At 49.9% G+C, this 26,895-nt stretch overlaps 2 protein-coding genes and 1 long non-coding RNA gene across 26 annotated transcripts in view; 1 reads left to right on the top strand and 2 right to left on the bottom strand.

Moving 5' to 3' along the window:
* LOC101150057 (putative EP400-like protein) overlaps positions 1 to 2,512 on the bottom strand; it is a 31,381-nt gene extending 28,869 nt beyond the window's left edge. Inside the window, exons 1-2 of one of the 7 annotated variants that reach the window (XM_055357679.1) lie at positions 2,372 to 2,499; positions 1,455 to 1,514 (exon numbers count right to left, since the gene is read on the bottom strand). The gene's annotated coding sequence lies outside the window, so the exon portion shown is untranslated. Of the gene's footprint in view, positions 1 to 1,454; positions 1,808 to 2,371 lie in introns of all 7 variants that reach the window. The other 6 variants (XM_055357678.2, XR_010129457.1, XM_031000974.3 and 3 more) reach the window with 6 other exon arrangements.
* On the top strand, positions 263 to 17,794 carry LOC129525804 (uncharacterized). Its single transcript, XR_008670280.2, has 3 exons — positions 263 to 330; positions 1,160 to 1,415; positions 17,648 to 17,794. It is a non-coding gene; the product is annotated as an uncharacterized lncRNA (long non-coding RNA).
* The window catches only part of EP400 (E1A binding protein p400), a 131,753-nt gene continuing 111,039 nt past the window's right edge, over positions 6,182 to 26,895 (bottom strand). For 14 of the 18 annotated variants that reach the window (XM_055357666.2, XM_055357663.2, XM_019038568.4 and 11 more), the window contains 8 exons: positions 24,264 to 24,477; positions 23,889 to 24,121; positions 21,708 to 21,926; positions 19,631 to 19,826; positions 19,114 to 19,238; positions 16,959 to 17,105; positions 10,027 to 10,104; positions 6,182 to 9,230 (listed from right to left, as the gene is read on the bottom strand). In XM_055357666.2, the coding sequence (XP_055213641.1) occupies positions 8,958 to 9,230; positions 10,027 to 10,104; positions 16,959 to 17,105; positions 19,114 to 19,238; positions 19,631 to 19,826; positions 21,708 to 21,926; positions 23,889 to 24,121; positions 24,264 to 24,477 (1,485 nt within the window). In that variant the 3' untranslated portion in view covers positions 6,182 to 8,957. The remainder of the gene's footprint in view (positions 9,231 to 10,026; positions 10,105 to 16,958; positions 17,106 to 19,113; positions 19,239 to 19,630; positions 19,827 to 21,707; positions 21,927 to 23,888; positions 24,122 to 24,263; positions 24,478 to 26,895) is intronic. The other 4 variants (XM_055357660.2, XM_063694502.1, XM_055357664.2 and 1 more) reach the window with 3 other exon arrangements.

The following is a 26,895-nucleotide window of genomic DNA, read 5'->3' as shown; positions in this document are numbered from 1 at the left end:
ATCACTTTACAACATTCTGTTCTCCTATTCAAAATGGGTCATGCTCCATACTTCTCAGAGTCATCACCCAAAATCATACATTTCAATGCTTTTTCAAACATGTGAATACCACCCAGCAAATTCGTAAGCATGCCATTATCCTCCAGCCCTTTATTACATGATCACCATCATTAAAGTCCTAACACTTAACCATTTTGTAGTAGTTATGACAACTGTTACCTTAACAATGAACAGATCAGATGACAACGTATCCATGGCCAGGTGGGACGATGTGGACCCAGGAGGACCTAAAATCATGGCCAAGAGACCTCTGCACCACATGCTGACTCTGTAAGGCCATCTCTCCTTGAGTGTTAGGTATTGTTGAAGGAGGGAGTTTCTACTTGTCTGTACTGTGACTGAACATGAAGTACAAGCTTTTATAAGTAATATTTTTTTTTTTGAGATGGCGTTTCACTCTTGTTGCCCAGGCTGGAGTGCAGTGGTGTGATCTCAGCTTACCACAACCTCCGCCTCATGGGTTCAAGCGATTCTCCTGCTTCAGCCTCCCAAGTAGCTGGGATTACAGGCAAGCACCACCACACCTGGCTAATTTTTTTGTATTTTTAGTAGAGACGGGTTTCTCCGTGTTGGTCAGGCTGGTCTCGAACTCCCGACCTCAGGTGATCTGCCCGCCTCAGCCTCCCAAAGTGCTGGGATTACAGGCATAAGCCACCACACCCAGCATAAATAATAATTTTTAAAAGTGCATTAGTTTAGCAAAAACATGACAAGGATGTCAGTGAAACACCTTTGTGTTACAACTGTCATTTTGTACACCTTGGACAACTCCATTCAACAAACAATTTAGTTAGTTTTGAAGTCTCAATAACATAGTTAGAAAAGAAACTGCTGTAATCTTCCCTTATCCATGGATTCAGTAACCCTCGGTGAACTGCAGTTCAAAAACATTTGCGTACAATACAGTAAGATATTTTAGGAGAGAGACATCGCTTTCACATGACTTTTATTACAGTATATTGTTACGACTGTTCTATTCTATTATTAGCTGTTATTAATCTCTTCCTGAGCCTAGTTTATGAATTAAACTTTATCGTAGATATGGATGGATGCATAAGAAAACAGTGTATATAGTGTTCACTACTATCGTTGATTTCAGGCATCCATTGAGGGTGTTGGACCATATCCCCTGAAGATAAGGCGGGGCGACTGCACGTGGATTGAGAGGTGCCCTCACTGCTGCAGACCTGTGGTAACAACACTCACCTGTGCTTCCCAGACAAGACTCTATCGGGTCGTGAGCCCCCAACAGCCAGTGCTACTGCTATCCAATCTGACAGATGGAAACCAGCGCCAATCAGCCTGCCTGGAGCGGTGCAAATAAGCCTAAGACTCAAACTTTCAGCCAGTTAACTGTAAGTAAACCAACTTTTTGGTAAGGAGGAAATACTCACCCAGCTCTTGGGCAAGGTAAGTGTCTTTATTATAAAAGGTGTCAATTCGCAGCGTCTTTACTGTAAAGGTGGTGGTATTATTAGATTCTTCCTTTCCACTAACACAAAACTCCCAGTACCGGAAGGCCCTTGTCAGGAGCAGGACCCGCGGAGGGGTCCGTGGTCAGTTCTGGGACAGCTGCCGAGCAGGGCAGTGTGTGGAATCAACTTCACTGCTCACGTGCAGCACACCCTAAGCGCACTCGTCTTTCCTGGAGTGCAGACCAGGCCCCGACCTCAGGGATCAGGACAGCGGGGCCAAGGGGTCAAGAGGGAGAGGCGGCGTCAGCACCGTAGACAGCGGTCTCGCGAGGCTGGAACCAGGCGGGCGACGGTGACGGGGGTGGGCACCAGGGGACTGGGTGAAGGGTCATGAGGGGAGGGGCGGTTACCGGGCCAGACGGTCACAGGGATCGTGTCACCGGGGAAGGGCTGGGAGGTCAGGGGGTTTGTGTCACGGGATGGGGGGGAGCGGTCACCAGAAAACGGGGTGATGGGGGAGAGGGGGCGGAGGAGGGAAGGCGGGAAAAGGGCAGTTACCAGGTCGCGGGGGGAGGGGTCGCAGGGGGAGGGGTGGGCGCTCACGGGCGCAGGGTCACTGAGGGAGGGGTGGGCGTTTCCGGGGGGTCATGTCACGGGGGAGGGTTCACTGAGGGAGGTGGGCGTTCACGGGGATCGTGCCACGGGGAGGGGGTCCCTGAGGGAGGGGTGGGCGTTCGCTCAGCCGGGGTCACCGGGTGATGGGACGCAGAGAGGGGAGCGCGCGGCCGGGGAGCCTCGAGGGTAACCGGCGGGTGTGGGCGGTCGGGGGCCGAGGGTGGGGCCAACCCCTCACGCCCGCCACAGCCCCGGCAGCGGATACGCGGGCCGTCACTCACCGCGGCTGCCGGGCGACGTAGCCAAGGGCTCCCGGCGCGGATGAGCGGGGCGACAGCGGACGGGGCGGCTAGGCCACTACAACCGACCAAACCGACCGGCCGACGCGGAGCCAGTGCGCAAGCGCGGGAGCCGGCCCGGCACTGCGCAGGCGAGGCTCGGACCAATCAGCGCCCAGCGGACCCGGAGGGACGGGGCGGAGGGGGCGGGGCGGAGAGGGCCAGGCCTCGGTCCGCGCCGGCGCTCGCCTCTGGCTCCGCCCGGAACTAGTTCGTTCATTCATTCGCACGTGGGCACTGAGTTGTATTTGCCCGCCCTCCCGCCGGACACCTGCTGAGCGCTGGTCACACTGACAAGCACAGCTAGCGGCTCCCCTCGTGGGCCCTACAGTCTAGGCGGGGAGGATAGATAAACATGCAGTTAGAAGAGCACCAGGCAAAGCAGCCGGGATGGGGCAGGCTGAGGTCTGTTTTAAATTGGGCAGGGGAGTCGGGGTGCCTAGGGAGATGAGATGTTACGTGGGATCCGAAGATCCACAAGACTCTTGCCTGTGACCACTGAAATGGTGGGACATGTCCCTGGTTTCGTCGTGTCCACTGTAGACAGGTGAGCTTTGGAGCTGTGCATCAGGCGTCTTCCACTGCATAACCTGCCCATCTACTTAAGAGTGAAACCCGTATCACTTACCACCTGTCCATTTCTTCATGGTACTTATCCCCTGAATTATTTTATCTGACCTGCTAGGATGCAACCCCCTTTTTTTATTTTGCTGGCAAGTATAGCCTAGTTGTCTAAACTGCCACATAGTATGTACTTCATAAACAGCTGAATAAACCAGTAATTCATCCATCTCTCTGATCAGCGTTTTTTGTTTTTTGTTTTTTTTGAGACGGAGTCTCGCTCTGTCACCCAGGCTGGAGTGCAGTGGCGCGATCTCGGCTCACTGCAAGCTCCGCCTCCCGGGTTCACGCCATTCTCCTGCCTCGGCCTCCCCAGTAGCTGGGACTACAGGCGCCCGTCACCACGCCCGGCTAATTTTTTGTATTTTTAGTAGAGACGGGGTTTCGCGGTGTTAGCCAGGATGGTCTCGATCTCCAGATCTCGTGATCCGCTCGCTTCGGCCTTCCAAAGTGCTGGGATTACAAGTGTGAGCCACCGCGCCCGGCCAGCTTTGATTTTCTTAAACAGCCAAGTGTTGTTCTTCCGCCACTCCAGCACTAGTGGTAAAGTTGGCATGAAATATGCTACATTAAATATTCATTGAATAGGGATAAAACAGAGCCACACTACAGCTGGAGAAATAAAGACAAATACTATTGTTCAGCCCAAGGTACTACTGGAGGAGAACACTGGGGAGAAATGAATAAATGAATGAATGAATGGATGCACACTTAGTTACGTGGGGGTAGTCTTCAAAGTAGGAGAAATACTTTACAACAAAGGAGAAGAGCACAAAGTCAGGCAGACAGGAAAGGCTGCACAGGGGGCAGAACGACGCTGCTCTGGGGGCTGGTCGGAGTGTAGGTGGCTACACAACATCAGGCAGGAGGTCGGAAATAAAGGTTCCCGAGTAGGGGACCATGTGACAAAAAAGCTGATAGGGCCTTATTTTAAAAATTAATTCATGGCCAGGTGCGGTGGCTCACACCTGTAATCCCAGCAATTTGGGAGGCCGAGGCGGGCGGATCACTTGAGCCCAGGAGTTCGAGAACAGCCTGGCCAACATGGCGAAAGCCCATCTCTACTAAAAATCCAAAAATTAGCCAGGCATGGTGGTGCGCGCCTGTAATCCCAGCTACTTGGGAGGCTGAGGCAGGAGAATCGCTTGAACCTAGGAGGCAGAAGTTGCAGTGAGCTGAGATCACGCCACTGCACTCCAGCCTGGGCGACAGAGTGAGTGAGACTGTCCCCACCCCCACCCCGCCCCAACCACACACACAAATATTCATGCACTTGGCAAACTACCTGAACAGTTAAAAGGACGCGCATAACAGTGCAGATCAGCAGCCTTGATCCTTGCCCCCCAGTCTCTCCCTCCGCAGAGGCAGTGCTAACACAACGTACAATCGTCCCTCAGCACCTCCCATGGATACCAAACTCCGAGAGGCTCAAGCCCCTGATGCAAAATGTATATAACTCAAAAACATCTTTTTTAAATCACCTCTGGGTTACTTGAAATAGTGAATGCAATGTAAATGCCATGTAAATAGTTGTTATGCAGCATTGTTTAGGAAATAATAACCCCCCCAAAACAAGGTCTGTATATGTTCAGTATAGACACATTTTTGTTTCTGAATATTTTTGATCCTTGGTCGGTTGAACTCATGGACGTAGAATCCACCACATGCAGGGGCAAATACTTCCAGGATATTCTATGCACATCCAGGCATACAACCAGTTCCATCCTGGTAGCATACTTCACAAACTCATCCCCCAGCACGGCTGTACTTTGTAGAGGCTGCACTGCATTCCACCAAATGCATATAGCATAATCTACCCAATAAAATGGGAACTTTAGAAAAATTAGGGGAATAGATGCTGCAGCAACAGCATAGCAGGGCACCCTATGGCAAAGGAATCTCCCCTCCCATTGCCCTGGATCACAATGCCCAACTCTGGGGTGTTGGTGGGCAGCTGTCACACGATCTGACATCTTGAGTAGGAGGTGACACAACACACTCCGGGCTCAGAGGCTACCTTAAGGTCTTGACGGCTGTGCGCAGGCACAATTGCTTCACCCACTGGCCCCTGGTCGCTACTGGACAGCAAACAGAAACACAGCCTCCAGGCCAGATAAGCCCGCCCTAGGGCCTGCTGCCACAGGCACACTTGGCAAAGACGTGATGGTGGGGTCAGGATGACAGAAACAGTAGGCTTTGCAAAACCTGCAGTCCTCTTCATTGGGAGTATAAAAGACAGACACCAAGTGCAGCACCCAACGTTGGACTGGATCCTCAAGCCACCTTAGGAGAGGGGACATGGGGACACAGAGGCCCTGAAGGAGGAAGTCACCTGCCCCTGGTTATGTGGCTGGTAGGCATGGAGCCGCAGGTGCACCAGGCACTGCAGTACAGACCCCCACGCGCCAGGGAGCACCAGCCGGGCTTTGCAGCTGGCTTTCTCGCCCACCCTGGCATCTGCACTATCACCTGCAGACACGAAGCGTGCAACCAGACCCTTGGAGCTTTCAATCTGGAAGACCTGAGGTGGAAGCCCAAAGCTGCAGGGCCAAGTGCCCGTGCACCCCCGTTTCTGTGGTGGGAGAAAAGATACAGAAACTAGGGGGCTTCTGGGATGCTTCTTTACTTTGCATAATGTGTGCGTTTTCAATTAAAAGTGTGCGTTGATTTTTGTAATCAGATTTAAAATGAAACGAAGAAAAGTCTAAAAGCAGAAGAAAGAGAGAAGCAACAACTCCCAGGCCATCTGCTCAAAGGCGTTTTCGGTGGTGAGCACCTGTGAGCAGGTGTCCCTGCCCTTACTTGGGCACACAGACTGGCTGTGGAAGGACACTGGTGCCAGTGTGGCCCCCAGGACAGTGACGACGGGTGCTGTGAGGGTGGCAGGCCACACGGGGCAGGGCGGTGCCGGCTCTTTCCTCCACGTGCGGCTTTGGGAAGCGGCTGCCTGGCGGACTTGGTGAATGTGATTTCTGTTCCTTCCAGGTCCTTCTATGGCCACGGAAGAGTGGGTGAGGGGAACACCTCTGGCTCCAACATGACTTGTTGGTTTTTTCTTCACACAAATGAAAAACTCAGCATCTCATTTTAACTTAAATACCAGTTTTCTATGAAAGACAAAATGAAAAAATATATAAAAAGGTCACTTTATTTTGCCTTTTGTTTGGTATGCTATCAATGCCCTTTAAAATCCTACTATTCAGGTACAAATGCTGATGTTTACAAAGTATTTACAATTTTAGTCTTGTTCCTTTCTATCTTAAAACACAACAGCTAACTGGTTACAACAGTTAACAAAATAATAATAATAAAGGTCACAAAAAGAGAAACCCCTGTCTTATCAGGCACCAAATCTGAACCAAGGGCTTGGATCCAACCTTCTGCTTCCCGCCAGATGCTTTAAAAACAGTCTGGCTAACTGTTTTTATCATCAGAATAAACGTCTTTCTTTAAAGAATAGCAGGGCAACTGTTTCCCAGGGTCGCCAATTAGAGTCTGACGGTGTTCGGGCTGCTGCCTTTATAGTCTGTGTTCTCAAAGTTTCCAACTCTTACTTGCCGTATCGGAATGAACCCAGATTCACAAGGGGAAGGCCTAGACAACAGCTTCCTGAACGCGTACTTAATTCTCAGGTTAGAAACTTTAACCTTTAAAACGGAAGGCCAAGAAAATAATACACTAAAAGGAGAATTTTTACGTACACGACTAAGTGAATTTAACTCAGGTCAACGGTAGCATCTAGAAGTTACTAAATTGAGTGCTACGAGTAAAAATATGTCCGTGTTTTGTATTAGGGAACAGCCAAATGAAACACACTTGAGAGACAGGAGACCCTCACTGATGTGAGATCGGGGCGGAAACTCCACATTGCAAATATTCAGAATCCCGTTAAGCTCTCCAAAAAAGCATTTGAGAGATGTTGTTAAATTCTCTTAGATTAATAGAGCCCTTTTACTTAGACAGTTATGTCTAGGATATTCTAAAATAAGTGCACTCAACATTTTATCTTCAACTATAAGGAGACTACCAAGATTTGGGAAAGACAAAAAAAAACGAACAGGGCACACAAATTAAAACAAATGACAAAGGCAGAATTCCTAGCTACTTCAGTTCTATCACATCTGCGGATAAGGAGGAGTGAAAGTTTCCACTGGGAGTCAGATGTGAGGCGCACACAGCGGCCCTCCCTCCGGCAAGCTGCGCTCTCACGGCACATGCCGAGCCAGGGAGAATGGGTTGGTTAGAACAAACAGATTCCAGTCCTCTGCTTTGATATGTTCAACTACCTAAAAGATTAATTTCTTCTGTTTTTTCAAAGCTTGGTTTTTACTTTTCTCCAAATTTCTTATCAAGAGCTCAAGTGAGCTCCCCAGTTGATTTCACTGAATCCTGCTGTATCGCTGTCCACAGAAACCTGTGGGACAGAATACCTTCCCTCAATGTCACTTAAAGTGAGAGAATGGGGAGGAAGCAGATGAAATACAATTTAAAAACAGAAAATCTTTATTGTGCCGTAACTGATTTTTAGTATACAAAAAACCTAATATAACCTAATTTCCTGCACCAAATAATGTAAAATAGGCCAAAATCAAGCCACAGCACAAAGGATACTATTGGATATGGACCTTTTTGCATTGGTGAAAACTTCAAAGTGAGGAGACACTGTCAATCAATTCCACTAAAATTGCATTTATTTTCTTGTCATAGTAAAAAAAGGAAAAACAGTAGCAAACACTGGGCTTCGTTTTCCCCCTCAACGGCACGCCTTCCACAATAGCACAGGTGGTTCTCTGCTTCACTGGCAGAACCACACGAGCGTATCCAAGAGAAAATCTGCTGTCGTAAGTCCACAAGGAAGAGCTGACTGGGCCCACTGCTATAGCCAATACTTCCAGAATCACCAGCCCACCTTCGTCAACGGGCTGACTGTGGCAGCAAGGGGTGTCTGTCACATTCGTCCTGGCTCACTGAGCCCAGGCCTCATCGTACCCTCAGCTGTGACATCTGTACTACCACTGCCTCTGCGTGGTCCTCTGGGCCTCACGCCAGCCATGGCAGAGTGTCCCAAAGGTTCTCAGGAGCTGTTTAACACACTATGTCAAATACCAGCTTCCCCTGAAAGCTGGAGATGCGTCTTGAGTGCACTGAGTTGGGCATCAGTCCCAGAAGTTTCCATTAAATGAAAGCGAATCCCATTGCGGGGTAGGGCCTGGGAGAGGCCACTGTTGGCTGCTCTTTGGAGTAACAATGCAATGACTGATCATTTCCCTTGAACACAGGCCAGGAACGTGCCTTGTGTGTTTAGGTGGGTGTCAGAACATTTCTCTTAAAAGTTAAGTCACATTTTAGGAGGGAAGGAAGGAACCATATTGCCTTTCTTTGGAATGGAAAACCAATCTCGGATGATTTACTTTAGACAGGCCTTCTCTACGAAGACCATGAGGCATTTTTCAGTAAGGTATAAAGAACTAAACTCTGGCAGACACTGTGGAAGCCCACGTCTTATCTTTAGAAAGTCCATTGTATGCTCCTCACATACGGCAGATGGCTTCTGTGGCGTGCAAAGCACTACATGCTCAAGAAGAAATTCTAAATGGCTTTCAGAACACAGTACTATGGCTCTAGGTGACGGGTGCGGGTGGGGACTGAAAGGTGAAATGATTTAGAGGAAGCCATGTTGTCACTTTTTCCATGAGCCACGTAGTACAGAGAACGCGGCGCTCCATAAGAGACCATTTGTCCTGCAGTGTGGGATGCATTTTAATAAAATGATTACACTACTTTATTTCAATTATATCTTTCCCAGTGCTGAATCTCTTGCGTGACATGGTCCCAAGGTTCACTAATAAAGCGTTTTCTGTGAGGAAGGTAGTTTTGCTTTAGATGAGAGGCAGCCCTGCTGCCCTGACTACTGGCACGGAGGCTTAGTAGGTGTCTTTAGCCTGACAGCAGGGACCCTCATCTGTAACTTGGGCTGCTGGCTTGGGCTGTCGGAGCTGGCGGGCACCTGGGCTGGGTTGGGAGCGCCTGGAGTCTGCAGCGGGGCCGATGCCGTGGTCACCACCTGCTGCGGAATGAGTTTCTGCTGAACCACCTGGGCAGTCGCGGTCACTGCAGGGATCATCTGCACCTGCTGCCCGGCCGCTGTCGCCTGCGTGAGCGCCACAGTCTGTGGAGAAGCCTGAGCCGAGAGAGTCAGAAAACACACATTGCCCAGGAAACTCAGTCCAGGGACAGGAAAATGGACGTTCTTTGGGATGGGGAGGACTCGAGAAACTTCACTGACTATGCTTTTATGACATGGAAGAATGACCAGTCACACAATAATATGACCTCTGGTTTCCAATTAAACACAAGTGGAAAATTAAAAGATGGTTGCTTTTAGACTAACACCAGATGCCTCTTGGGAGAAGGGGGAGAGCTGGGTCAGGGACTGATTTTGTTGTTGTAGTAAAGCTTTTAATAGAGTTTGGTTTCTTGAAATCTATATGCCAGTGTGACTTTAAACAAAATTTAGAAAGTTTAAAGCACCGCTTTACATTTAAAGCACTGTGCTAAAGAGTCATATTGTGGAGCATCAGTGACAACAGTGAAAGCGCCTGAAGGGCTTCTGTGGGAGGCAGGGCCACTGTGCCCACAGCGCCTCTGCTCAAGGGCGGGCCCCAAGCGGAGCCTGCTTGCCTGAGGCCTGTGCCTCCCTAAAACCACAGGGCAGTGTCTGCGACTTGCAGGACACACCCGCGATGATCAGTGAACGAAGGGTCCTGGGAATGAGCCCAAGGTGAGGCTCCCTCAGTATGGCTGACACAACCCCAAAACGCTTGTTCACTCTTCTCGTTATTAAGTGTATCTAGTTTTTCCCCTGAAGTTAATGTTTTTGTGTGTATCACAAAAATCAAAAGTGATTCCCTCAGATGAAAACAACCCATTCTCTGACCTGGGAAATGTGAGGTTTCCACTTTGTCTATGTGTCCTACCTGCTGGGAAGCAGAGGCAACTTGCTGGATGCTGGCCACGGGTGTTTGCTGTTGAACAACTTGAGGAAGTTTTGCAACCTTTGACAAAACAAAAAAAGCCAAACATAGAATTCAAAGGAGTATGTGCACAAAAAGAGATTTTTCCTCCCTTTCTGTCCTCAGTTAATGCAAAAAACACAATGACCAGGTGACACAGAAGAGCAATTCTCGTAGTGTGCCCATCTGCAGCAGCGAGAGAGCAAGTCGTTCCACTGCATGGTGAGTCAACTGACTGCCTCCCCAATTTGCCATCACTCATCATTTAAGCTTATTTTTGGTCTCATATTTCAGACACATTTTTTCTTTTCACAAAAACTACTGCAAGTTTATATGAAAGAATCAGACTGAGGATGGTAAGTATTTGAGCGTCTTGTGAATCCCAAGGGCTCTGCATATGACAGGCCTGGACGACGTTCCAGTAATGAGCTGTACAGTGCAGCTCGGGCAGCCAGCTGAAGTGGGGAACCCAGTGACGCACCAAGGTTTTGAGGCTGGTAATTTTATCATTTTTCTACATTCTTCTTAGTCATGATTGAGATCTGGCTATTTATAAAGCAACACTTTCCACCCAGTGCCCACTTTCTGTGCACTTGCTACTGCATGCATCTCCCACTGTCTTGACGTAGTAAGAGGCTCTGGGCCACCTGTGTGTCCTATCAGCACCGTCATGGCGTGCACCCAGAACACAAGAAAGGCTCCAGCGTGGGCAGCTGCTGGGGGCCCTGATTTCAAGGTCCCTCCCTGCACAAGGCCCTCATGGACCCTGGTCTCTTGGTGGGTCCTGTTACTTACAGAAAACGGATGAAAATAATATTTCCCAAGATAATTCTGTGAAAAATGTGAAATTATATGATTTACTCATACATGAACAAAAGTCGAGATAAATGTTAGTCCTTACTAAAATTAAAATCAATCAGAAGGCATTTACTAGTTTACTGTCACTTAAACAATTATAAATAAAATTCACTAAGATAAGTGCCCTGAGCGCCCCCTGTGGAACTGCTGGGAAACAAAGATGCGGCCGGTGCTCCAGGGCCCATCTCAAGACCACAATGGTCCAGGACTTACTTGGCACAGCACTGAAAATCCTGAGACGTCTTAAATAAAGCACTAGCATGAAATCTTAAATGTACCAAGAAACCTGCAAAGAGTCAGGAACTGCCAGTCTCCAAACCTAAGCACAGGCGGGCATCACGAGTCACGGAGCAGAAAAGCTGCACAACCTCTGCCTGGGATCGCTGGCCACATGGAGACGCACCCCATGATCTCCAGGGTCGCACAGGACACAGCTGACCAGACACCAGGTATAGGCCAGTTCTCGGTGGGGAGCTCGCAAAAGAGCCCCGTGCTACTGCCAGCTGCCATCCTGGAGGGAGACACTGTCCCCACAAAGGTACCCAAAGGTTGCAAAGAAAGCATCCCCTTCCTCCAGTGGCATCTGTAAGAAAAGCACCTGCCCTAAGCCTCAGTGCCGGGGAGGAGAGAGGAGGAGACACAGATTCAGAGGCCAGGTGGGTAACACCTGAGAGCTGAGTGAAAGCCTGAGCCACACACCAAGCAGTGTTCCTGTGGCACCTGAAGGTGCCCGCAGAAGCAAAACTCCACCTTTGCCCCAGGCTGCGAGGAGTCCCCGCAGATGCAGCACATTTCAGACAGGGAAATCACCAGATCCAGAAAAACATCTCGCTCACTCTGCAAGGCCTGGAAACAAGAGACTACAAAGACCAGGCATATTTGGGAACTTTTGAAAATAAAATAATAAATCATCAAGATAAAAATTCAACAGACAAGCTTTGAAGCAGATTTGACTTAACCAAGGGAAAAATGAGTGACTGAGGAGACAGAGAGAAAGACATGACTCAGAATATAGTACGACACAAAGACACAGAAAATATAAAAGCTGCTGAGAGACCTGGAGGGCAGAGGAAGCAGGACAGGGGCAACACGTAAACAAACAGTGGCTGCTTATTTCCTAAAGACATGAGAGAGACTGCCCGAGATTCAAAAAGCTGGAGCATTGGAATGAAACTGCAAAACAACAAAGACAAAGACAACGTCTTGATAACAGGCAGACGGTGGGGCAGAGAGGTGACCCAGAACAACAAAGACAAAGACAACGTCTCAGTAACAGGCAGACGGTGGGGCAGAGAGGTGACCCAAAACAACAAAGACAAAGACAACGTCTCAATAACAGGCAGTCGGTGGGGAAGAGACAGGTGACCCTGGAAGAGAGAAACGCTGGACAGACACCGGCTCCTCTTCAACAACAAAAGCAGCCACAGTGAGGAAATGATACCGTGAATGCACTCAGAAAACAATGCCGACCGGGCGCGGTGGCTCATGCCTGTAATCCCAGCACTTTGGGAGGCCGAGGCAGGTGGATCACCCGAGGTCAGGCGTTCGAGACCAGTCTGGCCAACATGGTGAAACCCCACCTCTACTAAAAATATAAAAATTAGCTGGGCATGGTGGTGTGTGCCTGTAGTCCCAGCTACTCGGGAGGCTGAGGCGGAAGAATCTCTTGAATGTGGGAGACGGAAGTTGCAGTGAGCCAAGATCATGCCACTACACTCCAGCATGGGAGAGTGAGCCTCCGTCTCAAAAACAAACAAACAAACAAACAAAAAAACCCAAAAAACAATGCCAATCCGGAATTCTGTACTAAGCAAAACTGTCAGGAACAAGAGTGACACACAGGCATTTTCAAGCACTAAAGGAAATTCCAAAGGATGGGTCAAGTGGAAGGAAAGTAATTCCACATAAAAAGTCAAAGACGAAAAAGGACAGAATTATGGCTGGGCATGGTGGCTCACGCCTATAATCCCAACACTTTGGGAGGCCAAGGCAGGTGGATCATGAGGTCAGGAGTTCGAGACTGGCCTGGCCAACATGGTGAAACCCATCTCTACTAAAAATACAAAAATTAGCTGGGCCTGGTGGCATGCGCCTGTAATCTCAGCTACTCAGGAGGCTGAGGCAGGAGAATCGCTTGAACACAGAAGGCGGAAGTTGCTGTGAGCCGAGATCGCGCCACTACACTCCAGCTAGGCGATGGAGCAAGACTGTGTCAAAAAAAAAAAAAAAAAAGGAAAAAGGACAGAATTAAAACGCACACTAACAGCAGCATTTGAGATGAATAAACTGAGCTACTGTGTGATAAGATCATTGCTGGAGAAGAGGGTGGAGGCAATCGTTAACTTCATACTCTGATACAGAAGTGTGCACATGGAGATTTTAGGGTAACCACTTAAAGAACAGAAAGAAAATATATAATTTTTCACTGGCAGAGGGGAGAATTGACAAAAAAAAGAGAAGGTGGCCCAAAAGAAAGCAAGGAAGGGAGTAAAGAAAAAAACAGAACAAGCAAGACAAACAGAGTCCAAACAAAAGAGAAGCCAGAAATTCAAATATACCCACCCTTATATACAGACAAGTGGACACGTGTTTCAGGTAAGAATCAGAGATGGAAAGCCTGACCTCCCAACAGCACCGGACCTGCCCATGAGCTGCTCACAGGAGGTGATGAGGGACACACAGAGAATGGCTGAAAACAAGGAGGGAAAAACACAGACCAAAAACTTCCAACAGGAGGGTGGTGCTTTACTCATGTGAGGAGAATAGGTTTCAAGACCAGAGATATTACTGAAGACAGTTAGAGTCATTTCAAAATAACAAAATTCAAAACTTTAAACTTAAATGTGGCTAATGAAAAGCCTTCTAAGATATAAAGCAAAACCAGAGAGAAAGGTAAGAAGAAACAGATAAAGGCATACTCAGAATGGGACATCTAAACACGCCTTCTCAATAACTAGTAACACAAGTGATTGGCAGGACACGCAGAAGACCGAAATGACACAAACAGTAAACTTGACCCAGTTACAACAAAATCATCTCACAAGTGAACCCATCCTGAAGACTGCTTTGGAAGGACACAGACCATTTTTTAAAACTGACTGTATTTTGGACTAGATAGCAAGTTTCAACAAATTTCAAAGACTGAACTCATTGAGGCCTCATTCTCTGACAATACAATGAAGATTTACTTTTAAGTCAATAATAAAAAGTAACTGGAAAACCTCACCTGGAAATTAAGAAACACTTCTAAAAAGAACCCAGGCAATAAAGAAGAAATCAAAATGGAAATTCAAAAACATTTAGGACTGAAGGAAAACCAAATAATAAAATTTGTGAAATAAGCTCAGGTGGTACTCCATCTTAACAAGTTAGAAAATGAATAGCAAAATAAAAGAAAGGAAAGGAAGTAAAAACCCTGGCAAAAGCCCGGCATCGTGGCACACACCTGCGGTCCCGGGCCCTCCGGAGGCTGAGGAGGGAGAACTGCTTGAGTTCAGGAGTTCGAGGCCACCCTGGGCAACACAAGCAGGAGCGCGTCTCAGAAACAGACCTGACAAGGCAGGCAGAGCGCACGAACGAGGCTGCGCTGCCCCGATGCCGTGAGGTCGCACGCACAAGAGCAGTAATTGAACTCATCCATGCACAATGACAACTACCACAGGACCCAGTGAGTCACCCCAGAACACAATGATTGAACATCACAAGATTCAATGACTATAACCCACTACAACCGTCCATCTGTCCACTGTACTAACAGCCCTCGGACACACCTGTACTCATGGGGCTTGCTTTATTGGAGGAGACAAAATCACCTGAACAAAGTACTTATAGTATTTGTTGAAGGTGATAATACAGAAACAGAGAGCAGAAAAGGTGAACAGGAAGGGAGACTGTGAGCAGGGCTGGTAGGGGCACAGGTGCAGAGGAGCAAGTGCAGAGGGGTGCACAGGCCAGGAGCCGTGGGCAGCAGGGCTCTGCAGAAGACATCCACACCCCCACACCCTCGACCCACCCACACAACCACAAAGTATTCCTGGGGGACGGATGGCAAAAAGGAAGCAGGAGAGATGGCAACAACCAGGGAAGGGTGCGGAGGAGGAGCTGACAGTAGCAACAGGAAGCGGCTGCTCCAGGTCTCTTCTGGAAGTCAAGCACACACAGCTGCCTGCCAACGGGCTGGACCTGTATGGATGACTGTAGGGGTTTCTCAAGTAGGCTAAAGGTCTGCAGAGACAGCTGCCCTTCCTGAGCCAGAACCCTCTGGTAGGAGCAGGTCAGGCGTACACACCTGAGGCCTAAGGGATCACACATCTCCATGGATCTGTCAAAGGCAGGTAGGATGAAGAATCTGGAACTCAGGACAGTAAGTGGCTACAGACATGAATCTGGGTATCCTTCGCACCGAGACAGGACTTAAAGCTTTGAGGCTAAAGGAGATGTGTAAGGGAGGGAGGGAGTTCATACACATGGGCTTCAAACAAGACAAAAAGCACTGTAACAAAGAGGAACAGAAACTTCAAGCAAAGTAGAAAACAACAGAATTTTCTTACTCTGACAAAAACACAGCAAACACCCTACTTCACAGTGAAATACGGACTCTGACATTCACCACTGTGCTGCAGGTCCCAGCCAGCACAGTAAGGCAGGAGAAAGCAAGGGTTTAAGATGGGAGAAGTAGATCGTCATGATTTACAGGTGATACAACTGTATACGAAGGAAATGCAACAAAATAAAACCAAATCCTAAGATAAATTATTCAAATAACCAGAATCTAGCAAGGCGGCCAGAATAAAAAACTAATGTACAAAAATGTACAACAGCCAGAGACAGAAAATGGAAATTAAAAGCATACCATTTACAAAAGCATCAAAAAATACTGATTGCTTAAGAATAAAACTAACATAATCTGTAACACTTTCACAAAATATTAGAAAACTTCATTAAAAGGCATTAAAAAAGACTTAAGTAACAAAAGATGCATCATATTGGTGAATCTGAAGGAAAGACTGTAAAGATGTCAACTCTCCCCTGAACAGCTACAGAATCAATGCAATTCTAGTAAAAACTTTCAGCAGTTTTGATTGTAGTGTATGAACTAAGCTAACTAAAATTAACACAGAAGTGGAAAGAGCCAAGAATAGGCATGCTACACACAAGGAAGGGTGTGGTAGGGGGACTTGCCCTCCAGACACCAAGTGTCACTGCCACTCATAGCGAGAGCGCCGTGGGACCAGCATGGCCTCTGAGACAAGAAGCCCTGAATATCCCCACAGGATCTCAGGTGGAGGCGGCACTGTGGATCGATGGATGACAGAATGGGCTTTTAAATAAATGGGGCTGAAAATAGGGTATTCATAGAGCACATCAAATTGAATTCCTGTTTCTGTCTCAGACCCAAAAACCAATTCCCAGAGGATATAAGACTAGCTGAGAAGGTAAAACTCCCCTGCTCTAACTGAATTCCTGTTTCTATCTCATACCCGAAAACCAACTCCAGGAGGGTGGAAGACCAGCTAAGAAGGTACAACTCCCCCGCTCTTAGAGAAGGATGCAGGGAGGTAACTCCATAAGCTCTGGGAGGAAGCAGGACATAAAAGCTCTAGGCAGAGAGGAAGACGGGAGGGCACACTGCACACATGAAATCAGGAACTCAGTTCTCCCAAAGACACCAGGTAGAACTTGATGAACAAGAAATATCAAAAAATATCAAAAAATAAAATAAAATATATTTTTTAAAAAGACACCAGGAAGGGAGAAGAGGAGCCTGGAACTGGGAGAGGGCAGCTGTACCCCACAGAGCTGGAGATCAATGTCCAGAACATGAAGGCAAAGCTGGCGACAGCCGGAACAGGCCCCGGCAGAGAGGAGCCTTCCCAGGAGCCAGAGGGGGTGAAACCTGAGGCCAGGAGACACTTCCCTCCAGTGCACCACCCAGTGCAGCCGCAAGGGCTGGGAGCTCGCAAAGCCCGCGAGACACACAATCCAAAGGCCGGGCACCCACTCCTGACACTCGGGCCCTCACCCTGTTCCCCGCTCACCTGGATCTGGGTCTGCACTTGCTGGGCCCCGGCCAGTTTCTGGGCCTGGGAGATGGGTGTGGTAAGAAACTGGGTCTTAAGGGCCGGCTGCGCGGCGTAGGCAACCTTCTGCTGCGCGCCAGGGGTGGTGATCTGCTGTGCGGTGATCTGGGGAGAGACTGCGAAATTAGGGCCGCAGAGACCATGCCACGCTCAAGACTCCTGGGACTCCTGCCCGCTCTGGGCCCTATAGCAGAACCCAGCCCCTTTCCAGCCTACCTCCCAGACCAACCCTGTGCATACCCACATCTCCTGCCCCCTGTCCCATCCCTGCCGCTGCCTCCAGGCCTACCTCTGCCCATGCGGCATGGCCGCCAGCTTCTCCTCCAGGAGGCCTGGCCGTTGCCTGCAGCCCACCCCACCCGGGACACTGCTCCCTGAATAGTAGGGCTGGTGGGGCCCCCTGACACCCTTGTCACACCTGCACGGGGCTGCTACTTAGGTGACTGAAAGCGATCACAATCTCTCAAATCCAATTTAAAAACTTGGCAGACATAAAGAAAATATTTAGTACACGGGGTAACAAACTGGTATGCACCATTTTTGCATATCATATTGTGTACATCTGACATTTACGTATCTGCTTTATCAGCCATGCTTATGGGTAAATAGGGGTTTTTAACATCTGAGGATGTTTTGTCCAATCGTAGGAACACACAGCCCAGCACTTCAGCTGCAGCCCTCCACTGCTCCCTCAAGCACAGCTCAAGCCTGAGGGACCACGCCCACCTGTGCATCAGCATAGCCACGTCTGCCCATGGACCACCATGACACACCCAGGGACTGCTGACCAGGCCCAGGAGGTAAGTCCCAGTACTGTCTCCTTCTTCCAGAGGTAAATAAATGCAGATGACCATCCTGACCCAAAGGGCATGTACTTCCCTGCAGCAGTCATGCCAAGTGAGGATGCAGGCTGGTCTCTGGAACCCGGCCACGGCGGAACTGGTGGCATTACCCAGACACCCTGCGCCTCCCGGCTTTGTGTCCCCTCAGTGCTCACTCCCTCTCCCTCTGGGTTCCAAAGGACAGCTCTGCTTCCAGCTCCCCACAGAGCATGCCACTGCTGCACACCAGCAGGGCTTCACCCACAGGGTCCCCGGGCACTGGTCTTCTGCAGGAGGTAGCAGCAGCTCACAGCACAGCCAGTGTCCAGGTGGTGTGGCACAAAGAACCCTGGGCCTGCTGGAGTCAGCCAGCCGCCTTTTACTGGCCCTGTGATCTGGGCAAGTCCTTTTCTCTGAGCCTCTGTTTCCTCAAGACAACATCCTCCGTCTTGAGGATAAGCACCAGGTGCCTGCAGGGGTCCAGCACAGCGCTCAGGGAACAGGGCAGCTCCCCACACAGCCATGTGGCTTCCCATCAGAGCCCGCCTTCTAGCTCTAGCCAGAGAGCAGTGCCAACAGAACGTGGGGTCTGAGGGCCCACACCAGCCATCCGAAGCCCGGGACTTGGGCTGGGTGCCACCGATGAGCCACCACAAGCAGAAGTCCTTGGAGGCAGAGCTGTCTCACCACCGTGTCCCCCTCACGTCCTTCAACACAGCACTGGCTGCTGAGAGGCACAGGTATCATCTCAGGGAGCTGGCTGAGCCTGTAGACGCCCTTGGAGCCCAGTGCCCTGCTGTGCCCCCATCCACGTCGGGCCCTGGCGTGTATATCTCCCCTTTCACCACCAACATGCACAGAGGCCACATTCTCTGTCTGGGGTCTAGACTGTACGGCATCCCTGTCCTCCAGTAGGAGTCCAGGCGGGTCCTGTGGTGTGAGCTGCGTCTGCTTCCCTGAGCCCACTGGCCCCCATCATGCAATTGCACCCCCTGTGTCTGTCCCAATGCCATGCAGGCTTCTTACCTGGCACCCAGCCATCCTCACAGACTATCCCCCCTCCATCCCCCTGCCAAGACCTCAGCCTCACTTGTCACATCACACACAGCATTCACCTTTTAAAGGAAGGAAAAACCAACAGGGATGACCACACTAGCACCTCCAGCCCTTGAAGCCACCCTCTGAAAAGCCTGGGCCGCCACATGGGGCTTTGTCTGCTTAGGACCCTCTCCTCCAGCAGCCAGCTTTGGCTTGGCATAGACCCAGAAGTGAGAACCCCCTAGCCCCAGTACCTTCTGCTGGACGGCTGCCGGGCCCTGTGCAGCCTGGGGCTGGATGGCCTTCTGCTGCTGGACGGCCTGCTGCTTCAGCTTCAGCAGCTGCTGCATGTGCACGGGCTGGGCCACCACGGTCTGTCCTGCAGGCAGCAAAAGCCCCTTAGTCAGCACATTGGGAAAAGAGCTTGAGGCTCACGCCAAGCTCTGTTCCAACTGACTCACCTCTACAGAAAATAACAAACTATGAAACTCTATGGAGACAAGTAAGCCATCCCTTAACTACATTAAAATGTTTCTGGGTTCACAAATTACACTTAAATTAAGACGGAAATTTCAGAATGTTAACAGTTCAACTGAGGACCCAGCCTTGCGCCTGGAAAGCGCCAAGGCACGTTTGTGCTAGAACACGTGATAGCACGCTCAAGTGGGTAGGTGTGAGGAAAGAACACAGGTCGCTGGCGACCACTGCCACCAGAGAGGCCTGTGAAACCAGGCTCAAGCCCAGGACGGGAGGGTGTGCTGGGGTGGGCACCTGCTGCCTTCTGTGGCTGACCGATCGCCACGCTGATCCCCGCGACGTTCATGGGCAGGGTGGTGACTCCCGGTGAGGAGACCACAGCTGCCGGGACGGACACCACCGGAGGCTTCGCCAAGGCCACCTGGGCTGGCTGGGGTGCCTGGGTCTGCATCTGCCCTTGCGCCTGCAGCTGAGAAGTGGGAACCCGGGTCTAAACAGTAGAAATAATGGGAGAGTCCAGAGAAATTCAGGACATGGTATGTCTTTCCAAATACTTCTCCACAAGAGGTCATGCCACGAGAAAATTTACAAAGATCAACAAAGTTTAAAGTAGCCCAACAGGAAAGGAAAACTGAGAGATCTGCATGCCGCAAGGAAATGTCAAGTCACAGGTCAGCCCGCGCTTCTGAAGCTCCCGCAAGACCTGCAGGCTCATCACACATGCTGCTGCGTTCAGATGTCAGTGATCTCACGGGACATCACCTTCACTTCCCTCCATCTCCTGAACCAGTAACCGCATCCTGTCCCGTTTCCCACAGAAGCCTTTTCACTTCCTGTTCCTTCAGCGACCACTCGACATCAGCCTGTCCCTCACTTCAAAATGACTGCCTCAGCCTCCCGTCCCGCATTTTCTCTTAAGTTATCATTTAAAAAATGGTAAATGGAAGTACTTCCATTTTTGTATGTATAGAGACTAAGATTACATAAAAAAATACAAAGTAAAAATTACCCACTCTCCTCGAACTACTCACATCTGAATATTAAAACTGGTATTTAGCCTTCAGCCACTGTTCATATCTGTGTGGCTCACCGTGAAAGTGTGCAAAAATGACATGAATTATAAATATTTTGAAATCTGTTTCTCTTCTCTTTACAAAAAACCACTTTCAAAATTGCTTAATATTCCATTGTTTGGATGATACATAATTTACTTAATGAAATTCTTAATAATGGACATTTAATTTCCTCTAACACTCATGAAGCAAACAAGCTTGTATATTCATCACTTTGTAAATGTTCAGTTATTTCTCCAGGACATGAGGGGGTGTTTAGTTAAATAAGCATGCACATTCTTGTAGCTTAATTACCAAAATCCTCTCCAAAAAGAGGCCACTGATTCCTGTCCAACAAGACCCCGGTACCCTGGCTACCACTAGGTGTTACCACCCTTCTCAGTGAATTTGCATTTTTGTGAACATGAATGAAACCAAGCACCCTTTTGTAGTTTTTCATCCACTTCTACTCACTCTGCTGTGGAGGGCTAGCCCCTCCCAGGGAAGACCCAAAGTGGGGGTCCAGCACCCACACAGCTGAGCCTGAGCACCTGGGTCCCCAAATCCTAGCTTGAGTTGCAGTTGATTGGTTGTGGGATTTGGGTGGGAACTTAGCCCATGTGCCTCAGTTTCTTAACCTGTAAAATGGAATTAATAGTAAGACCCTTATCCCTGCCTGGGGCAGTCCATGAGCGCTGGGCCAGGTGAAAGACACAAGAGAACGAAGGGCAAAGTCTAGCTCAGGGTGAGCCTCCAACAGGGCAGCTGTCACCAGTACCCCTAGCTGAGTTCTAGTCATGGTGCAGTGACGCTGCCTGCCCCGGGACGCTGGCACCTGCTGAGAGCCAGTCTTCCCAGACAGCACTTGCACCTGATGCTAGTCCCTTCTGAAATCTCCAAATGCTCTCCCTGCCTACAGCGGTCACCTGAGAGCAGCTTCAGAGACCGCCACCTGCCCATGCCTATGGCTTACATGCACAGCACCCTCTGCTCCAGCCACACAGGCCTTGGTCCCTGCAGGCTCCCTCAGCAGCACAGGGAAGCCACGCAGGCTGCATCTCACCTCGCTCACTCTCCACCCCCCTCAATTCAAGCCCTGAGAAGCTTGGTGATGCCTGGATGGGCTCTGGGAGCTGCTGCTGTGTTAATGTTCCACAAGTGGTGAGTCCCGTCCTCTGTCCAAGGGGTACTAAGTTCTCGGGGAAAAGATTCCGTCTCACACTCACTCCTGTAACACGTGACATGCACCTGAGCAAGCGCAACAGCTGTGTTAAAACATAAAAAGATGCTGCTTTTGGAAAACAAACAGAAACACTTACGAGCCGGGCCACCTGGAGGTTGGCCACGGTGGTGCCCGTCAGCAGGGCACCAGGCCTTGGGGCCGTGACCGTCGTGAGCTGGGGGCTCTGCTGCTGCGGCGGCTGCGAGGCCTGCACTTGCACTTGGGCTGTTGGCTGCGGGGGTGCAGACTGGGCCTGTGGCGGTGGGGGCTGCGGGGGCATCTGCAGTTTCTGCTTCTGCATTTTGATGAGGTGTTCCTAAAATACAAGCAAAGTATCTTCTCTTCAACATTAACTGTGCTCCACTCTTTAAGTAGACATCTTGTTCCTAAGCCACCCCTCTACTGCCCATTAAATACCAAAGCAGACACCTGCTACCGTGCAGCATCCAGACGGCCTTCCATGGGCTGCCCAGTATCTTCCAGGTGTTCATTTATTAAACATGAGCATTCGTCGGTGAAAACTACAAACACGGATTCTGACTGATAAGTTCATAGCAAAAAGAATTCTATTATCCTCACAAACAAGTCGATTTAAATCTGTAGCACCAACCAAACTTATTTGTTTTTAAGTTCAAAAAACATTTTAAGAAAAAAATTTTTAAGAAAACCTATACTGAGTTGATCATGACTATCAAGTCTCTTTTGAAATGCTAGAAGTGAACTGGTTTTGAAATGGATTTGGGAGAGGGCAGAGTGAGGAACGAAGGAGACAGGCAAACAGCTGGCACACAGAGCTCCTGGCAGCCAAGGCTGGGTGGCAGCCTTGATGTTGACAGCACTCGTGTCTCAGTGGTTGAACCGGGGCAGGTGACAAGGCTCCTGTGTGGCTGTGGGCCGGGGGGTCATCAGTGGTTGAACTGGGGCAGGTGACAAGGCACCTGTGTGGCTGTGGGCCGGGGGGTCATCAGTGGTTGAACCGGGGCAGGTGACAAGGCACCTGTGTGGCTGTGGGCCAGGGGGGTCATCAGTGCCTGATGACAGTTGCCTCTGCTGGGCCCGGGACTCTTGGGCACAGCATTCTAATTTAGCGCTGTCCAGTGGCACATCCTGCAGGATACAAGTTGGCTAGGCGGGGGCTGCCCAGGGTGGTAGCCACAGCCACATATGGCCATGCAGCCCTCGAGGGATGGCTGGTGTGACAGGAACAGGATAAGCTCAATGTCTAAATTCCACCGACAGCCCTCCCGACAGCCCCAGGAGGGGCCCTCAGCTGAGTGTGCGTCTCCTGCAGCCCACTTCCTCCCTTCCAGACCACGGAGAGGCCCAGACTCAAGCACTCCGGCAGGCCCAACAGTGAGCTGAAACTTCAAAATATTGTCTTGTCTTTATTCCGTATGTGTCTCTGGTTACTTTCTATGACAAGTATTAATGATTTTTCATTTATGGTAGGACATAACATTTCCTTTTTTTTTCCTTTGAGACAGAGTCTTGTTCTGTGGCCCAAGCTGGAGTGCAGTGGCACAATCTTGGCTCACTGCAACCTCTGCCTTCCAGGTTCAAGCGATTCTTGGGCCTCAGCTGGGATTACAGGCACCCGCCACCACGTCCGGCTAATTTTTGTATTTCTAGTAGAGTCGGGGATTCGCCATGTTGACCAGGCTGGTCTCGAACTCCTGACCTTAAATGATCTGCCCACCTTGGCCTCCCAAAGTGCTGGGATTATAGGCGTGAGCCACTGCGTCCGGCCCAACATTTCCTTTGAAAATGAATATATTTACATAAAGAACAGCAAAGCTGGTACAGAGGTTAGCAAAAATCAGGTACATCAGTACTCCAATGACCACCTTTGAGAAACAGTACCGCACGTGAACCACATTGAAACAAACCCAGGGTCCATCGCCTGCCCTCCCAACACTGCTGAGGAATATCTTCTCACCAGCACTTTCTCTGGTCCAGAACCGCACCAAGCGGGTCTAGAGACTGATGCTGAACACAAGGCACAAGATGCCTAAGCAAGAAGACGCATTTGCACGCTGGGTGTTAATGTCTCCAAAGTGCTCTGAATAAGCTGTAAGATACTTCTCTAAGGCATGATCAAAGTGTTATGACATGGGAAATTTTAGACCAATAAAACGAAGCACGCGTCCTACATAAAGGCAGTGCTAGACGTTTGCAAAATACACTCTGGACTGCACCATGCAAGCAGGCACCGTCTCACAGACGCTGGGCTGACTGACCGCAAGACGCACACGTTCATGGTCCTCTGGGAAATGCTCACCGGCGTCAGCTTGCCCACAGCTTTGATCTGTGCTGGGGACTGGGCCTGGCCCTGGATCTGTGGAACTTGCACCTGAGAGGTCGTCGTCGTCGTCTGCTGCTGCTGCTGCTGCTGCTGCTGCTGCTGCTGCTGCTGTTGTTGTTGTTGCTGCTGCTGCTGCTGCTGCTGCTGCTGCCTGAGAAGCTGGAAATGTGCAGGTGTGATGGTTTTTCCAGGGAGCTGAACTCCTGTGGCTATGAAGAGGTTTGCTCATTAGGTCTGGACAGGGATACTCGCCCACCTTCAGATCCTCATTCTCAGACAGCAAGCAGCAGCTGAGCCCTCACACGCGCCAGAGCAGACGTGTGGCAGAGAAAGCTCCCAGCCTGGCTTTACCTTGGGACACTTGGGGCACCAAAGACCGCGCCGGGGTCTGCACTGGGGTCAGGTTGGTAGTGACCACGGCCGAGGCTGTCACAGAAGTGACCGCTCGAACACCCTGAGTCGTTGCCATGGACACCAGGTCAGGGGTCGCCGTGGCTGGGGAGCCGACTGCCCGTGGCGGGGGCTGGGTGTGCACCACCTGGGCGGGAGCAGAGCCTCCCGGCGTCTAGAAAAGGCAAACAGAGGACCTCATCAAATATTTCACACAGCACTCAGGGCTGTTCACACTCAGAGCAGGGAAGACAAGAGCACCCAACTTCAGAGGCGAAACAAGTGAAACACATGCTAGAGTTCAGTCTTTTGAAAACTGCTGATTTCATGTGTAAATTCACAAGCAAGTGCCCTGAGCAATGGTTTCTCACAGCGGATCACCTCACCCACAGAAACACGCTTCAGATGGCGGCATGCCCGTGCACACGCTGGAAAGGCCGTCCTGTCCCTCCCTCTCCGCACAAAGACCTCTTGGTCCCCAGGAACGTAACGACTGTCCTTGAGGCACCCATGCTACCCACAAACACACAGCCCACAGTCCTGGCTCTCTACCACTGTCGCCATCTGTGCTGAAACTACAGCCCTGAGTGTCTCACCATGTGCTTGGGGTCTTGTGGCATCTTACCTTCATCTTGCCTAAAATTCAGAGCATCCTCACTGTGCCCTGCAGTCCGCTCTGGCCCGCAGGCAGAAGTGGCAGCCAGAGTGGTCCCCTCACCCTATCCCACCTTGCCCCATCGCCCTTCCTTGTCCCACCATAAACTGGAAGGCAAACGCAATCATGCCACCTCTGCAGTGTCCCTCCAGCTGACCTCTGCCAGCTCCCTTGGTTCCGAAGTGCAGTGTATTTTTAGTTTCTCTTGATCCTTTTATGTCTCATTGCTTACGCATTTGGATGGAAATCTAGCGTGTTACTCCATGTTTTCCATTCCACCCAGCTGCTGTATGTTTCTTTTCATCTCCTTCCTTGCCTCCTCTCAGATGACTCTTTCCTCACCAATGTCCCTGCCACAGTTAGGAGCAACTCGCTCTGCTCTCATTCTTCTGGTGGCTGGTCTGGAATTACCACGGATGCTTGCCAAAGTCTAAATACTCCAAGCTCTTCCTAAACAGTAACGAGATCTGTGCACATTTCAGCCCCTCTGCCCCTTCCCCAGCTTGCATGTTATTGTCCTGTGTATTTATTTCCTCTTTCTAACCCCAGTGAGCTCCTGCGTTCATCCACGAGTCTACCTTGTTACCACTTCCAGCTGGGAACACCTTTCTTCTGCTTAAAGCATATCATTCAGTGAAGGTCCAAAGTTGAAAATGTCTTTATTTTGCCCTTTTTTGTTTTGTTTTTTGTTTTTTTTTTTTTTTTGAGACGGAGTCTTGCTCTCGTTGCCCAGGCTGCACTGCAATGGCGCAATCTTGGCTCACCGCAACCTCTGCCTCCCAGGTTCAAGCAATTCTCCTGCCTCAGCCTCCCGATTAGCTGGCATTACAGGCATGTGCCACCACGCCCAGCTAATTTTGTACTTTTAGTAGAGATGGGGTTTCTCCATGTTGGTCAGGCTGGTCTGGAACTCCCGACCTCAGGAGATCCGCCCGCCTCGGCCTCCCAAAGTGCTGGGATTATAGGTGTGAGCCACCACACCCGGCCTCCCTTGTTCTTTAAGATATCTCCAAGAGATGCAGAGCCCTAGGCTGGCAGCAACTTTCTTTCCCTGGCACGACAACGACCCCCGCTGGCTCCCGGCCTCACTGCTGCTGCTGACAAGTGAGCCGCTCCACCTCTGAAGGCAATCTGTCTTTTCCAATGGCTGCTTGAAAGACCTCTTGGTCACTAGCATTATGCAGACGTGGTTCCTTTTTCTCATCCTTGACTGGGATTAGACTTCCTACATATACGCATCAGTGTCATTAGTAAGTTCTCAAAAACTATTCCGTCTTCAAATATTGACTCTGCTCAATTTTCTGTCTGATAGTCAGTGACCACCTATCAGGCCCTGTCACCATGTCCTCCATGTGTCATCTTGTCATCCCATGTTGTGTGTAGGATGTCTTCTGATTTTTGCCTCCACTTCCCTCATTTTCTCCTCAATTGTGTGATATTAAGCCCATTCTTAAGTTTGGGTTGTTTCCCCCAATTTTGGTAATCAGACTTTTCTAAAAGTTCTCTATATTCTTTCTAAACATAGTTTCCTGCTTACAGATATTCAGATACTCTCAACCTTCTATTTCCTTAAAATAGAAAGCATAACTTTTTTTTTTTTTTAACGGAGTCTCGCTCTGTCACCCAGGCTGGAGAGCAATGGTGTGATCTTGGCTCACTGCAACCTCCACCTCCCGGGTTCAAGCAATTCTCCTGCCTCAGCCTCCCGAGTAGCTGGGACTACACACGCGTGCCACCACACCTGGCTGATTTTTTTTTTGTATTTTCTGTAGAGACGGGGTTTCACCGTGTTAGCCAGAATGGTCTCTATCTCCTGACCTCGTGATCCGCCCGCCTCGGCCTCCCAAGATGCTGGGATTACAGGCGTGATTACCGCGCCCAGCCTGAAAACCTAACCTTTAAAATCTAAACCTGATAATCCCAATATCGCACATCTTT

The sequence above is a fragment of the Gorilla gorilla genome, chromosome 10 (genome assembly GCF_029281585.2).
Source record: "Gorilla gorilla gorilla isolate KB3781 chromosome 10, NHGRI_mGorGor1-v2.1_pri, whole genome shotgun sequence".
Classification (NCBI taxonomy): Eukaryota; Metazoa; Chordata; class Mammalia; order Primates; family Hominidae; genus Gorilla; species Gorilla gorilla.
Note: the sequence above shows the minus strand (reverse complement) of the source record. Positions and strands in the feature narration are given on the sequence as shown.